Source organism: Dryobates pubescens, chromosome 32 (genome assembly GCF_014839835.1).
Source record: "Dryobates pubescens isolate bDryPub1 chromosome 32, bDryPub1.pri, whole genome shotgun sequence".
Lineage (NCBI taxonomy): Eukaryota > Metazoa > Chordata > Aves > Piciformes > Picidae > Dryobates > Dryobates pubescens.
The window spans coordinates 2979896-2994847 of NC_071643.1; the positions used below are offsets into that span (position 1 = coordinate 2979896).

The 14952-nt window shown below is 52.7% G+C and overlaps 1 protein-coding gene across 1 annotated transcript in view; it reads right to left on the minus strand.

Moving 5' to 3' along the window:
• IFT80 (intraflagellar transport 80) overlaps positions 1–14952 on the minus strand; it is a 70340-nt gene that overhangs the window by 20815 nt on the left and 34573 nt on the right. Inside the window, exons 9-12 of the mRNA XM_054175559.1 lie at positions 8241–8420; positions 4040–4158; positions 3013–3087; positions 1519–1682 (exon numbers count right to left, since the gene is read on the minus strand). Coding sequence (XP_054031534.1) covers positions 1519–1682; positions 3013–3087; positions 4040–4158; positions 8241–8420 — 538 coding nt within the window. The remainder of the gene's footprint in view (positions 1–1518; positions 1683–3012; positions 3088–4039; positions 4159–8240; positions 8421–14952) is intronic.

Below are 14952 nucleotides of genomic sequence, written 5' to 3' on the forward strand. Positions count from 1 at the left end.
TCATTGCCCTCCTCTGGAGACAGGATGTTGGGTTTGAGGTCAGTGCTCACACAGACAGAACTCAACACCCAGCCCCTGTAAGAGCAGGTGTTCAGAAAGCACTGCTTGAGTTTGCAAGGGAGGGAAAGAGAGGGGCTTGCACAAAGCTTGCTCTTGGCAGCTGGGTAAGCCTACAAAAGTCAGGAGCTGCTCCTGAGACATGCTGGGTTTCTCACTCCTAGGCATGAAATGTATTTTGGTCTAGCTCTACAAGGCCATTTTCCTGCTGCTCTGCTAGCTTTAGGAAGTGAGATGAGGAGAGGTCTAAAGCAAATCACTGCACTTAATTTACAAGTAAAATTGGTTAACTCTGCAGGTTTAGGGTACTTGGGTTTGTGGGTTGGGCTTTTCTTCTCCCTGCTTGGACAAATTCCTCTTTTTACTCATTTACAGGCATTTAGAACCTCCACTCTCTCTCTTCAATATGTATGACTTAACAACAGGAACAGAGGCCATTCTCTCCCTTTGAACATCCAGAGGAAGGGCACAGTGACTGTGTTTGCCTTGTAACACAAAGAATCCAACCCATGTGGGCAGGGAAAGAGCATCCACCCCCTTGCTTGGGAAGGTGAGGCATATTGGTGTCACCTCAGTGACGCCAAGGGATTGCAGAATGGCAGCATGGGGAGGTTTGGAAGGGATCTCTTGGAGATCATCCAGTCCAGCTCTTCTGCTAAAGCAGGGGCACCCACAGCAGCTTGCCCAGATTTTGGGTTGAGAGCAGCTCTGAAGAAAGAGACTTGGGCATGCTGATTGATGAGCAGCTCCCCAGGAGCCAGCAGTGCCCTCCTGCAGCCCAGCAGGCAGCTGTTTGCTGGGCTGCAGCCAGAGCAGTGTGGGCAGCAGGGCAGGAGAGGGGATTCTGCCCCTGGGCTCTGCTCTGCTCAGACCTCACCTCCAATCCTGCCTGCAGTTCTGGTGTAACCTCTGGTGCTGTCTCCAGACACCCTCAGGAAAAGTCCCTCTGCAGCCTTCCTGCAGGATCCCTTCAGCTATTGGAAGGCAGCTCTGAGGTCCCCCTGGACCCTTCTCCTCTGCAGGCTGCACAGCCCCAGCTCCCTCAGCCTGTGCTCACAGCAGAGCTGCTCCAGCCCTGGGAGCATCTTTGTGGCCTCCTCTGGCCTCTCTCCAGCAGCTCTGTGTCCTCCTTCTGCTGGGGACACCAGACCTGGAGGCAGAATCCCTTCTTTTGCCCTGCTGCCCACACTGCTCTGGCTGCAGCCCAGCACCCAGCTGCCTGCTGGGCTGCAGGAGGGCACTGCTGGCTCCTGGGGAGCTGCTCAGCAACCAACACCCCCAAGGCTCTTTCTTCAGGGCTGCTCTCAACCCACTCTGCACCCAGCCTGGAGCTGTGCCTGGGGTTGGCCCGGTCCAGATGCAGGATCTTGCACTCTGGGTTGTAGTGAGAATGATTAATGATGGAATAATAACAACAGTGAATTGTTAGCAAAGATGGAACTTCTGAGATGCAGAACTTACCCTTTTCATCAGCTTTGTCTCTTACTGCTAAAGTATCATTACTCAGAGATACTGTCTGGGCATTTAAAACATCTGCTCTCATCCCAGGAAATTTTGGAGAGGAAATTAATCTTCCTTCATAGGAATATAAATAAAGTCCACCACCATCCACCAGAAGAAAATGCCTATTAAAAAAAACCCCCAAAAGCAAACACCAAGAAGGTAAATCACTGAACTGAGGGGAAAAAACTAGTAATTTCTTGCAAGCAGAAGCAGAAATATGTAAGCAAAATGAAACTGTTTCTTTTTAGCTCCATACCTGGCAATGCTGCTAATAAAAAACTGGGAGACTAAAAGGGAAGAGTCTGGTTCAAGAAAGCAACATAAAACATCCAACCCACCAGATGCTGATGTCAGAAGATCTCCTTTCTTCCATGAATAAGGGGATAAATATATACAGTACATGGAAAGAGCCATCACCAGCATCACATGGCAGATGGAGCAGCTGAACTGTCACACACACCTTAGCAAGAGCAGTGACTTTTTGCCTACTTCAGTATCACAGAATCACAGAATGGTAGGGGTTGGAAGGGCCCTCCAGAGATCATCCAGCCCAAGCCCCCTGCCACAGCAGCATGACCCAGGGCAGGGCACACAGCAATGAATCCAGGTGGGTTTGGAATCTCCCCACAGAAGGAGACTCCACAACCCCTCTGGGCAGCCTGCTCCAGGGCTCTGGCACCCTCACCATACAGAAGTGTCTCCTCATGTTGAGGTGGCACCTCCTGGGTTCCAGCTTGTCCCCACTGTTCCTTGTCCTATCTCTGGGCACCAACACAAAGAGCCTGGCACCTTCATCCTGACCCCCAGCCCTCAGCTATTGATAGACACTGATCAGATCCCTCTCAGCCTTCTCCTCTCCAGACTAAACAGCTCCAGGGCTCTCAGTTTCTCTTCACACCAGAGACGTTCCAGTCCCTCACTCATCCTTGTAGCCTCTACTGGACTCTCCCCAGCAGGTCTCTGTCTCTCTTGAACTGGGGAGCCCAGAACTGGACACAGTATCCCAGATGTGCCCTCACCAAGGCAGAGCAGAGGGGGAGGAGAACCTTCCTAGATCTGCTGGACATGCAGCTCTTAAGAACTGTTTTGGTTGGAAGGGACCTCCAAAGGTCACCCAGTCCAAACACCTGCAGTCATCAGGGACGTCCTCCACTAGTTCAGGCTGCTCAGGGTCCTGTCAAGCCTCACCTTGAGTATCTCCAGGGATGGGGCCTCAACCACCTTCCTGGGCAACCTATTGAAGTGTTCCAGCAGCCTCCTGGTGCAGAACTTGTTCCTCACATCCAATCTGCTCTCCTCTCATTTCAAACCATTGCCCCTGGTGCTGTCACTGCAGGCCTATGGGAACAGTCCCCCTGCAGCCTTCTTGCAGGCCCCCATTCAGGTACTGCAATGAAGTTTTAGGAAGTGCATGTTCATATCTCCTGGAGAACACTCCAAGAAGTGAGTTACCTTTCTGCTTGTAGAATCAAACTCACTGTCCCTTCCTTCAGGTCAAAGATCAGTGGTGTGTTCCAGTTCTTTGTACTGAAAAGAAAACCCACAATCATTCATTAAAACCATTTAATCTTCACACACAGGAGGCTGAAATCACTAAGAAATGAGCTGGCCTCCAGCTCTTCACCTGGGTTAAGTCTCTGTCCTGTGTGTCCTCTTACAGGCTGTGTTACTGTCCAATCTTAGTCATCTAACCCAATATTCAAAGTGCCTGACATTGAGTATGACCAGGGATGGGGCCTCAACTACCTCCCTGGGCAACCTGTTCCAGTGTTCCACCACCCTCATGGTGCAGAACTTCTTCCTCACATCCCATCTCAATCTGCTCTTCCCTAACTTCAAACCACTGCCCTTGGTCCTGTCCCTGCAGGCCTTTGCAAACAGTCCCTCTGCAGGGAATCAGAGAGGTTGGAGAAGATCTCCAAGATCCAATTCTTGCCAGATCAAATGATTCCCACCATGTCAGCATCACATCTACATGCTTTGTGAACACTTCCAGTGATGCTGCCTCCACCACTGCCCTGAGCAGCCTGGCCAAGGCATTGATAACCCTTTCCATGAACAGATTGCTCCTTGTGGCCAGCCTGAACCTCCCCTGGTACTGATTGAGGCCATTTCCTCTTGTCCTGTCCCTTGTACCTTGGGAGAAGAGATAAACCCCATCCCAGCTCCCACCTTCTCTCAGGGGGTCAGAGAGAGCCAGAAGGTCTCCCCTCCTTTTCTCCAGACTAAAACACCCCCAGCTCCCTCAGCTACTCCTCACCAGCCCTGCTCTGCAGACCCTTCCCCATCTTCATTGCCCTTCTCTGGACCTGCTCCAGCCCCTTGATGCCCTTTTTGGTGTGACTGGCCCAAAAATAGGGTGCTGAATCCTGGTGCCTGTGGCACTTAGTCAATGGAAATCTGAACTCTGCCAGTCCAGTTCCTGCTTCTCAGAAGATGCAGGTGAGCATGGGGAGCTGCAGGAGCCTGTGTTACTCACGAGAAGACATAACACTGAAGAGCAGTGGAGACAACCAAATGGCCATAGTTCAAGGAGGCCTTAATGACCCTGTCTCGGAATTCCAGCACATCCACTGCGTTGTTCAGGACGTTGTGCACCTGAGCAGAAGCAAATGCAGGCTGAATGAAGCAACAGGAGCTGAGGCTGCACCTACAGCTCCACCAAGGGCAAGCCCTGCCTGACAAACCTGGTGGCCTTCTGGGACAAGGTCACAACATCAAGAGATGAAGGCTGAGCAACTGAGGTCACTGAGCTGGAGCTGAGCAAAGCCTTGGGCACTGTCCCACACCACAGCCTGGGCTCCAGGCTGGGGCAGGAGGGGGTCCATGGGTGGAGCATTCAGTGCATACAGAGCTGGCTTGAGGCCTGCACCCAAAGGGTGGCTGGCAATGGGTCCATGGCCAGCTGGAGGCCAGGGACAAGTGCAGTCCCTCAGGGATCAGTCCTGGGCCCAGGCTTGTTGAACATCTCTGTGGGTGCCATGGACAGTGGCACTGAGTGCACCCTCAGCAGGGTTGCTGATGACACCAAGCTGTGTGGGGCAGCAGACAGCTGGAGGGAAGGATCCATCCAGAGGGACCTGGACAGGCTGCAGAGCTGGGCACAAGCCAACCTCAGGAGGTTCAACAAGACCAAGAGCAGAGTCCTGCAGCTGGGGCAGGGCAATCCCAGGCACTGATACAGGCTGGGCAGGGACTGGCAGGAGAGCAGCCCTCAAGAAAAGGCCTTGGGGTGCTGGGGGAGGAGAAGCTCAACAGGAGCCAGCAGGGAGCACTTGCAGCCCAGAGAGCCAAGCAGAGCCTGGGCTGCAGCAAGAGAAGTGTGGCCAGCAGGGCAGGGAGGGGATTCTGCCCCTCTGCTCCACTCTGCTGAGACCACAGCTGCAGCTCTGGGGCCAGTTCTGGAGCCTCTGTGCCAGGAAGGCTCTGGAGGGGCTGGAAGGTGTCCAGAGAAGGGCCAGGAGGAGGAGCAGAGGGCTGGAGCTGCTCTGCTCTGGAGACAGCCTGAGAGAGTTGGGGTTGTGCAGGCTGGAGAGGAGAAGGCTCCCAGGAGAGCTTCTGGTGGCCTTCCAGGGTCTGCAGGGGACTGCAAGAAAGCTGGGGAGGGACTTTGTAGGGTGTCAGGGAGTGATAGGACTAGGGGGGGATGGAGCAAAACTAGAAGTGGGGAGATTGAGATTGGATATTAGGAAGAAGTTGTTGCCCATGAGGGTGGTGAGAGCCTGGCACAGGTTGCCCAGGGAGGTGGTGGAAACCTCCTGCCTGGAGTTGTTTGCAGCCAGGCTGGAGGTGGCTGTGAGCAACCTGCTGTGGTGTGAGGTGTCCCTGCCCATGGCAGGGGGCTTGGAACTGGAGGGTCCCTGAGGTGCCTTCCAACCCTGACAGTGCTGCTCTGGAGATGATTCCCAGAGCTCCATCTGTTACGAGTCGATGTCTGGGAATGAAAGAAGCACTCTGCATTTCTACCTGCTCCTTTGCCTCCTGTGTTCCCAGACACTGACTCATCTTATCCCACCCACCAGGGCATTTTCTGTTGCTACAACTTTTCCTAATTACATATTCAGCATAAGAAAGAATTGAGAACAAAAGAAAAGAAAAGAAAAGGGGGGGAGGGTGGGGGGGGAATCCTTAGAGGGCTAATTAGGAATTTAGGAAGTTGAGTTTGACACTGGGAAGATTGGCTTGGTGTGACTTGGAAAATGTGGAAGAATGGAAACCACCTCTTACCCCAGTGCCCAGAGAGTGAATGTTGTGAGTCAGTGTCTGGGAACACAGAGGACAAATGAGAAAGTCCAACCAATTCATATTTTTGTATTAATTCCCAGCTCTTTGGTAACCTAAAGGTGGATTCAAGCCAAGAGTTTTCAAGAAGAAGGCTCCCAAGCTTAAGCCCCAGAAACCACACGGAGGGGCCTGAGTCCTGTCCAGCAGGGCTGAGACTTGGCAGCCCCCACTGAGGTCAGAGCCTGCTGCTCAGCACTCCCCTGGCAGCACCATGCAGGTGCCTGAGTCATGGATTCATGGACTGCTTTGGGTCAGAAGGGACACAACACAGAACTAATCAGGTTGGAAAAGACCTCAGAGATCATCAAGGCCAACCTATCACCCAGCAACATCCAATCAACTCAACCATGGCACCAAGGGCCTCAACCAGGCTCTTCCTAAACACCTCCAGGGATGGTGACTCCACCACCTCCCTGGGCAGCACATCCCAGTGACCAATCTCTCTTTTTATGAAGAATTTCTTCCTAACCTCCAGCCTAATCCTCCCCTGGCACAGCTTGAGACTGTGTCCTCTTGTTCTGCTGCTGGGTGCCTGGGACCAACCCCCACCTGGCTACAACCTCCCTTCAGGGAGTTGTAGACAGCAAGAAGGTCTCCCCTGAGCCTCCTCTTCTCCAGGCTAAGGAACCCCAGCTCCCTCAGCCTCTCCTCCCAGGGCTGTGCTCCAGACCCCTCCCCAGCCTTGCTGCCCTTCTCTGGACATGTTCAAGTGTCTCAATGTCCTTCTTAAATTCAAGTATCTAAATGACCTTCTTAAATAAGATCCTCCTGAAGGCCTTGCTAAAGCACATGGGGGTTGGACTCTTCTCCCAGGCACCCAGAACCAAAATAAGAGGACACAGTCTCAAGCTGTGCCAGGGCAGGTTTAGGCTGGAGGTGAGGAGAAAGTTCTTCCCAGAGAGAGTTGTTAGCCATTGGGATGTGCTGCCCAGGGAGGTGGTGGAGTCCCCATCCCTGGAGGTGTTCAAGAGGGGACTGGATGTGGCACTTGGTGCCATGGTTTAGTAGTCATGACTTCTGGGGTGACAGGTTGGACTTGATGATCTTTGAGGTCTTCTCCAACCTCATTGATTCTAAGATTCTATGAAGAGGCTGTGGTTGATGGCAACCAGCAGGGCTTCACCAAGGGCAAATCCTGCCTGGCCAACATAATGGCTTTCTATGATGAGTTCCAGCATCAGTGGATAGGGAAGAGCAGCTGATGGCATCTGCCTGGGCTTGTGTAAAGCATTTGACACTGTCCCACAAGACATCCTGGTTGCCAGACTGGAAAAGCACGGACTTGAGTGGTGGCCACTGGTTTGATAAGACATTGGCTGCTCTCAGAGTTGGGGTCAACAGCTCAGAAACCAGAGACCAGCAGTGCTCCTCAGGGGTCAGTAATGGGGCCAGAGCTGTTAACATCTTTGTCAGCAACATGGGCAGTGGGATTGAGGCACCCTCAGTATGTCTGGGGGTGACATCAAGCTGTGTGGCCTGGCTGACAGGCTGGAAGACCTGGACAGGCTGCAGAGCTGAGCCCAAGCCAACCTCATGAACTTCAACAAGGCCCAGTGCAAGGTCCTGCAGCTGGAAGGGACCTCAAGCATCAGCTAGTTCCAAACCTCTTGCCATGGGCAGGGACACCTCACACTACAGCAGGTTGCTCACAGCCACCTCCAGCCTGGCTGCAAACACCTCCAGGCATAAGGCTTCCAATACCACCCTCATGGGGAACAACTTCTTCCTCACATCCAAGCTCAATCTCCCCACTTCTAGTTTTGCTCCATCCCCCCCAGTCCTATCCCTCCCTGACACCCTCAAAGTCCCTCCCCAGCTTTCTTGGAGCCCCCTGCAGATCCTGGAAGGCCACCAGAAGGTCTCCTGGGAGCCTTCTCCTCTCCAGCCTGCACAACCCCAACTCTCTCAGGCTGTCTGCAGAGCAGAGCAGCTCCAGCCCTCTGCTCCTCCTCGTGGCCCTTCTCTGGACACCTTCCAGCCCCTCCAGAGCCTTCCTGGCACAGAGGCTCCAGCACTGGCCCCAGAGCTGCAGCTGTGGTCTCAGCAGAGTGGAGCAGAGGGGCAGAATCCCCTCCCTGCCCTGCTGGCCACACTTCTCTTGCTGCAGCCCAGGCTCTGCTTGGCTCTCTGGGCTGCAAGTGCTGACTGCTGGCTCCTCTTGAGCTTCTCCTCCCCCAGCACCCCCAAGGCCTTTTCTTGAGGGCTGCTCTCCTGCCAGTCCCTGCCCAGCCTGTATCAGTGCCTGGGATTGCCCTGACTCAGATTTAGTCACATACATCAGGGAACAAACCCAAGGAAAATCTTTTGTCAAGGACTACAAATTCCCATTTTCTCTTTCAAAAAAGGCCTTGGAAAGGCAGCAGTGAGACTGCAGAGCTCTGCCCTGTGCACCTTACCTGCATGGTTCTCCTCTTCACTAAGGTTATTTCAAAGCCCTTCCAGTCCCAGCGCTGCTCCACGACGTGGGCAAAGATGACGTGGCCGTTGCCACAGGCTCCAGCCAGCTGAGTGCCATCCACAGACCAGGAGATGTTAAAGATGCTGCCAGTGTTGGGCTTCTCCAAAGCATAAGACCACTTGGGAGAAAAAGAGAAAAGGAGACTTTATTATGGGGGGTTTGGGGTACTCTTGGAAAAGCCCTCACTGTAATACCAGGATTGGTAGGGATGCTGTTCTGAGAGACACAGCAGGGTGAGACTTGGAAGGGACCTCTGCAGCTCACCCAGTCCAACCCTCTCTGCTCCAGCAGGGCACCCCCAGCAGCTTGCCCAGCAGCACAGTGCCCAGGGGGGGTTGGAAGCTCTCCACACCAGGAGACTCCACAACCTCTCTGGGCAGCCTGCTCCAGGCCTCCAGCACCCTCACAACAAACAACTTTCTCCTCCTCTTCAGATGCAACCCCCTGGGCTCCAGTCTGTGCCCACTGCCCCTTGGCCTGTCCCTGGGCACCACTGAGCAGAGCCTGGCCCCAGCTTCTTGCCTCCACAGCTCCTTTAGCTCTTGCTGAGCATTGCTCAGCTGCCCTCTGGGGCTGCTCTTCTGCAGGCTCTCAGCCCCAGGGCTCTCAGCCTTTGCTCCTCACAGAGCTGCTCCAGGCCCCTCAGCAGCTTTGCAGCCTCCCCTGGACTCTCCCCAGCAGTTCCCTGTCTCTCTTGAACTGGAGAGCACAGACCTGGACAAAATCTCTTTCAGTATCAATTAGAAGTCTGCTTTTTCAAGAAGAACATCTTGAAGCCCTTTCAGTAATCTCTTTCAGTATCACTAAGGTTGGAAGAGACCTCAAAGATCATCGAGTCCAACCTGTCACCACAGACCTCATGACTAGAGTAGGGAAGACACTACTGCCCACTGCAGGCTTGAACTCACAACGTTCCCATTAAGGGTCTTATGTGCTACCAACTGAGCCAAAATACTCCAGCTGTGGCCTCACTGGGGCAGAGCAGAGAAGGAGAACCTCCCTCAACCTGCTGGCCACTCTCTTCTTCATGCATTCCAGGACCCCACTGGCCTTGTTGCCCTGAGGGCACCTTGCTGGCTGATGGTGAGCTTCTTGCTCCCCCAGCACTCCCAGGTCCTTCTCTGTGGAGCTGCTCTCCAGCAGTCTCCCCTCAGCTGCACTGCTGCAGGAGGCTGCTCCTGCCCAGCTGCAGGCCCCTTGTTGAACTTCACAGACACTTAGGAAGATGTTAAACCAGCTTTTAAACCAATACCCAGATTGAGTCTTCAGAAGTGTGGAGGAGAGGGAGGAGAGGGAGGAGAGGGAGGAGAGGGAGGAGAGGGAGGAGAGGGAGGAGAGGGAGGAGAGGGAGGAGAGGGAGGAGAGGGAGGAGAGGGAGGAGAGGGAGGAGAGGGAGGAGAGGGAGGAGAGGGAGGAGAGGGAGGAGAGGGAGGAGAGGGAGGAGAGGGAGGAGAGGGGAATTTTAGAAGCCATTTATCATTTGAAGATCTATCTGAATATCCAAACACATCTGAAACCCTAAGACTCATGTGACTGAAGTTCCATGTAGACCTTGGATTCTCCTGAGGTTTGGATACATGAGGGAAGAGTCACCTAACCTAACACACTGCACACCCTGATTTCTTTTGCAGCACATAGAAGGCACCCCCCAAAAGCACCAAATCCTTCACCCAGAGTCTTCATAATCACCCCAAATCACAGTAAGATAAAGGTGTCAGACTCCAAACTGTTGATAGGAAGGAAACAGAAGGGGATGGAAATGGAAGCTCCCAGTTGTGCTGTGCAAGCTGCCCTGCTGAGTTCAGGCTCTTCTCCTGTGTAGGCAGCAGGGTGAGCAGGGTGCCAGGACTGCTTGGATTTCCTCTCCCCAGCACTCCAACTCCAGGGCTCAGCTTCCATGCCCCTTGGCTGACAGCCAGCCCATTCACTGCCTGCAGGAGCTGGGCAAGGGAAGGGCAGGGTCTGGGGGAGAAGCCTAGAACCTGCTCTTGTCTTCTAGGTGGATGAATTCTGCATGAAGCACTCTCCAGTAATTGAGAGCACAATATTCAACTGCCTGACAGCCTTGCATGGAGCTTGCAAGCACTTGAGGCTGCAGGAGCACAGTCAGAAAATGCTCTCAAGGTTCTGAATCTTGAGACATGTTTGTCACAGCTGGCCAGATGTGAGCTATCTGGAAAGAGCCTGAGGAAGCAAGAGGATTTCAAAAGCCAGGCTTGGGATCCTCCCAAGCAGACAAGGCTGTTTCTAAGGTCATTTCCCTGAGATCAAGAAGCTCCCCATCAGGCAGAATGAATAAGCAAGGGGCATCAAGCCATCAACTGAGATGAAATGTAAGGAGCTTGAAGAATGTGCTTTGGAGCTACTTGTTTTTGGGGGGGGTGGGGTTGGTTCATGCAAAGCAGAGACACTGAGCTCTAAAATGGACACACAGCCAACACTGCTTTTTGTTTTCCCAGCCCAGAAGCCTTTTTTGGTTAGCATGGAGCTAGCTGAAAGGGTCCAGGAGCGCCAGGTTACAACCTCTCCTCTTGCTGTGTTTTCAAGAAACCTACATCAAGCAATCACAAAGTTTTCATTTTCCAGGTCTTTTGGAAAGCTCTCCAGCAGTCTCCCCTCAGCTGCACTGCTGCAGGAGGCTGCTCCTGCCCAGCTGCAGGCCCCTTGTTGAACTTCACAGACGCTTAGGAAGATGTTAAACCAGCTTTTAAACCAATACACAGATTGAGTATTCAGAAGTGTGGAGGGAGAGGGAGGGAAGGAGGGAGAGGGAGGAGAGGAGGGGGGAGAGGGGGGAGAGGGAGGAGAGGTTCGGAGAAGTTCGGAGAGGAGAGGTTCGGAGAGGTTCGGAGAGGAGAGGTTCGGAGAGGTTTGGAGAGGAGAGGTTCGGAGAGGAGAGGTTCAGAGAGGAGAGGTTCGGAGAGGTTCGGAGAGGTTCGGAGAGGTTCGGAGAGGTTCAGAGAGGAGAGGAGAGGTTCGGAGAGGTTCGGTTCGGAGAGGAGAGGTTCGGAGAGGAGAGGTTCGGAGAGGTTCAGAGAGGTTCGGAGAGGAGAGGAGAGGTGAGGTTCAGAGAGGAGAGGAGAGGTTCGGAGAGGAGAGGTTTGGAGAGGAGAGGTTTGGAGAGGTTCGGAGAGGAGAGGTTCGGAGAGGAGAGGTTCAGAGAGGAGAGGTTCAGAGAGGAGAGGTTCAGAGAGGAGGGGAGAGTTTCGGAGAGCTTTGGAGAGGTTCGGAGAGGAGAGGTTCGGAGAGTTTCGGAGAGGAGAGGTTCAGAGAGGTTCGGAGAGGAGAGGTTCGGAGAGGAGAGATTCGGAGAGGAGGGGAGAGTTTTGGAGCGGTTTGGAGAGGAGAGGTTCGGAGAGGAAGGAGCTCACTGCAGATGCCTCCTGCATTTGTCATGTGCAGAAATGTTAGCAGAGACAGAATTCAGCTTTGCCATGTTTAATGTAGGAATCATTTTCAACCCCTGAAATGGTTGGAATGTATTTCCTACACACACTGAGTTCCAAGGGGTATGGATGTGACTGTGTGAATCGGACTCACTGAATGCTTTGGGTTGGAAGGGACCTTTCAAGCTCATCCAACCCCCTGCAGTCAGCAGGGATATCCACATATCCTTGGGTTCTCTTCCAACCTTAGTTACTGTGATACTGTGATACTGTGAAATCCAGGGCATCAGACGTGGCACTTGGTGCTATGATCTAGTTGTGAGGTCTGTTGGAACAGGTTGGACTTGATGATCCTTGGGGTCTCTTCCAACCTTAGTTACTGTGATACTGTGATACACAGCTAGTGCCCCAAACAACCTGACCTGCAATGGTTCCAGCCATGGGGCATCTTGAGTACTGTGTCCAGTTCTGGGCCCCTCAGTTTAAGAAGGACATTGAGAGACTTGAGCGTGTCCAGAGAAGGGCAACAAGGCTGGGGAGAGGCCTTGAGCACAGCCCTGTGAGGAGAGGCTGAGGGAGCTGGGGTTGCTTAGCCTGCAGAAGAGAAGGATCAGGGGTGACCTCATTGCCCTCTACAACTACCTGAAAGGAGACAGGAGGGGGTTGGTCTCTTCTCCCAGGCAACCAGCACGAGAACAAGGGGACACAGTCTCAAGCTGTGCCAGGGGAGGTTTAGACTCGAGGTGAGGAGAAAGTTCTTCACCGAGCGAGTCGTTCGTCATTGGGATGTGCTGCCCAGGGAGGTGGTGGAGTCACCGTCCCTGGAGGTGTTCAAGAGGGGATTGGATGTGGCACTTGGTGCCATGGTCTAGTTGTGAGGTCTGTGGAGACAGGCTGGACTTGATGATCCTTGGGGTCTCTTCCAACCTTAGTTATACTGTGAGACTGTGAGATTGTGATCTCCCACCTCTCTGGGCAACCTGGGACAGGGTCTCATCACCCTCAGGGTAGCAAAATCCTTCCTTCTCTCCAGTCTAAATCTCCCTCTTTCAGTTCATGTCTTTCAGGACTATGTCTACTGAACACTTCCAGGGATGGTGACCTCATCAGTTCCTCCAGCAGCCTGGGCCAGAGCTTAGCCACTCTTTCAGTGAAGAAATTGTTCCTTATGTCCAAGCCAAACCTCCCCCAGGGCAACTTGAGGCCATTTCCTCTTGTCCTATCACTCCTTCCTTGGGAGAAGAAACCAACCTCCACCTGGCTCCAGCCTCATTTCAGGGAGGTGTAGAGAGCCAGAGGTCCCCCCTCAGCCTCCTCTTCTCCACACTAAACACCCCCAGCTCCCTCAGCTGCTCCTCCCCAGCCTGCACTCCTGACCCTTCCCCAGCTTGGACTTGTTGGACTTGACCCCAGTAAGTAATGCAAGTTACCAACAACTGAGGCATGACCTCCAGGTGAGGTTATTAAGCTGTGCATTAGAAGAACAAACAGAGGACAGCTGAATTCCTCCTGAAATCCAAGCACATTCTCCCAATTACTCGATGCAAGGGCTAAAAATAGGATGACAAACTGTCCCAGATAAATTCTTAACCTTTGGGAATGAAACACTGATGGAGCTCTTTAAATAGGTTATTGCTTCCATAGATGATCCACATGCTTTCATTGCCTTCCAGAAGTCACATTAGCCAATTCCAATACATTCAAACATGCCAGCTTGGAAAGAAGTGCTCAACAACAGAACTCCATGGGAAACAGAGCTGGAATAACTGTATTCTTCCCCCCCCTGCCCCCCCCCTTTTTATTGAGCCTCAAAGAATTCAGCCTCATGCCTGTTAATAAAGGTAGATGAAATAGAGACAGGGCAGAAAAAAACCCCACAACCCCCAACCTTAGGCTTTTGTTACCCTGCCAAATGCATATCTCTGAAGAGAGACTAAAATGAAATGTAATGGGATCAAAGTGTAACTCTATGGGAAACAGATTGGGGGTTGTGAGGGCTTTGCTGCAGCACAACTCAGCACTACCAGAATAATATGGAAATCATAGACTCCTAGAATGGCTCAGGTTGGAAGAGGGCTCAGAGATCATCTGCTGCAACCTCCTCACCATGCCCAGGGACACCTCTCAGCTCCACTCAGCTGCTCAAGGCCTCAGACAGCTGCTGGCCTTCAACACCCCCAGCAAGGAGGCAGCCACAGCCTCCCTGGCCAGCCTGGGCCACACTCTCACCACCCTCCCAAGCAACAACTTCTGCCTCAGCTCCACTCTGACCCTGCTCTGCCTCAGCTTCCAACCATTCCCCCTTGGCCTGGCTCCAGACCCCTTGAGCAAAAGTCTCTCTGCAGCCTTCCTGTAGGATGCCTTCAGGTCCTGGCAGGCAGCTCTGAGGTCCCTGGAGCCTTCTGAACACCCCCAGCTCCCTCAGCCTGTGCTCCCAGCAGAACTGCTCTAGCCCTTGGAGCATCTTTGTGGCCTCTTCTGGACTCACCAACAGCTCCATGTCCCTCTTCTGCTGGGGACACCAGAAGTGGACTCAGTATCTTGCTGTTTCTTTTGTATTTGTCTCCTACCTAATCTTAATCTAAGGGCTGAATTCCATTAATGCTCCAACACTCACAGAATTTACTGTCCTGAATGAAAATCAACTTTAATGATCTAATAAACTTAACCTGAACACTTTTAACTCTTGTCAAAGCTGCTCCACAGATAAGAGGCTCCTTGCACTTTAGAAATCATTAGATGCTTCCCCCCACCACCTTCTTACCAATTAAAAATCAATGCAACAAGGACAAACACAACCATTTTACAGTGCTAGCCACGGGCTTGTAAGGACAGGATAAAGGGCAACAACTTTGAGTTGGAAGAGGGGACACTGAGACTGGAGATGAGGAAGAAATTCTTGACAGTGAGGGTAGGGAGACACTGGCACAGGTTGCCCAGGGAGGCTGTGGCTGCCTCCTGCCTGGAGGTGTTGAAGGCCAGGCTGGATGAGGCCTTGAGCAAGCTGGGCTGGTGGGAGGGGTCCCTGCCCATGGCAGTGAGGTTGGAAGTGGATGAGCTTTATGGTCTCTTTCAACCCAAACTGGCCTAGAATTCTGTGAGAATCATGTTGATCAAATTAATTACAACTGGTCAAATAAACATTTTTTTTTAGATCTCATTTATGGTAATGAAAAACACCCCAAGAGGCTTAAGAAATGCTTTTACAGGGTAAAATTTTCAAGGACTTATTTCCCTCACTCCAAGAAGGACATTGAGAGGCTG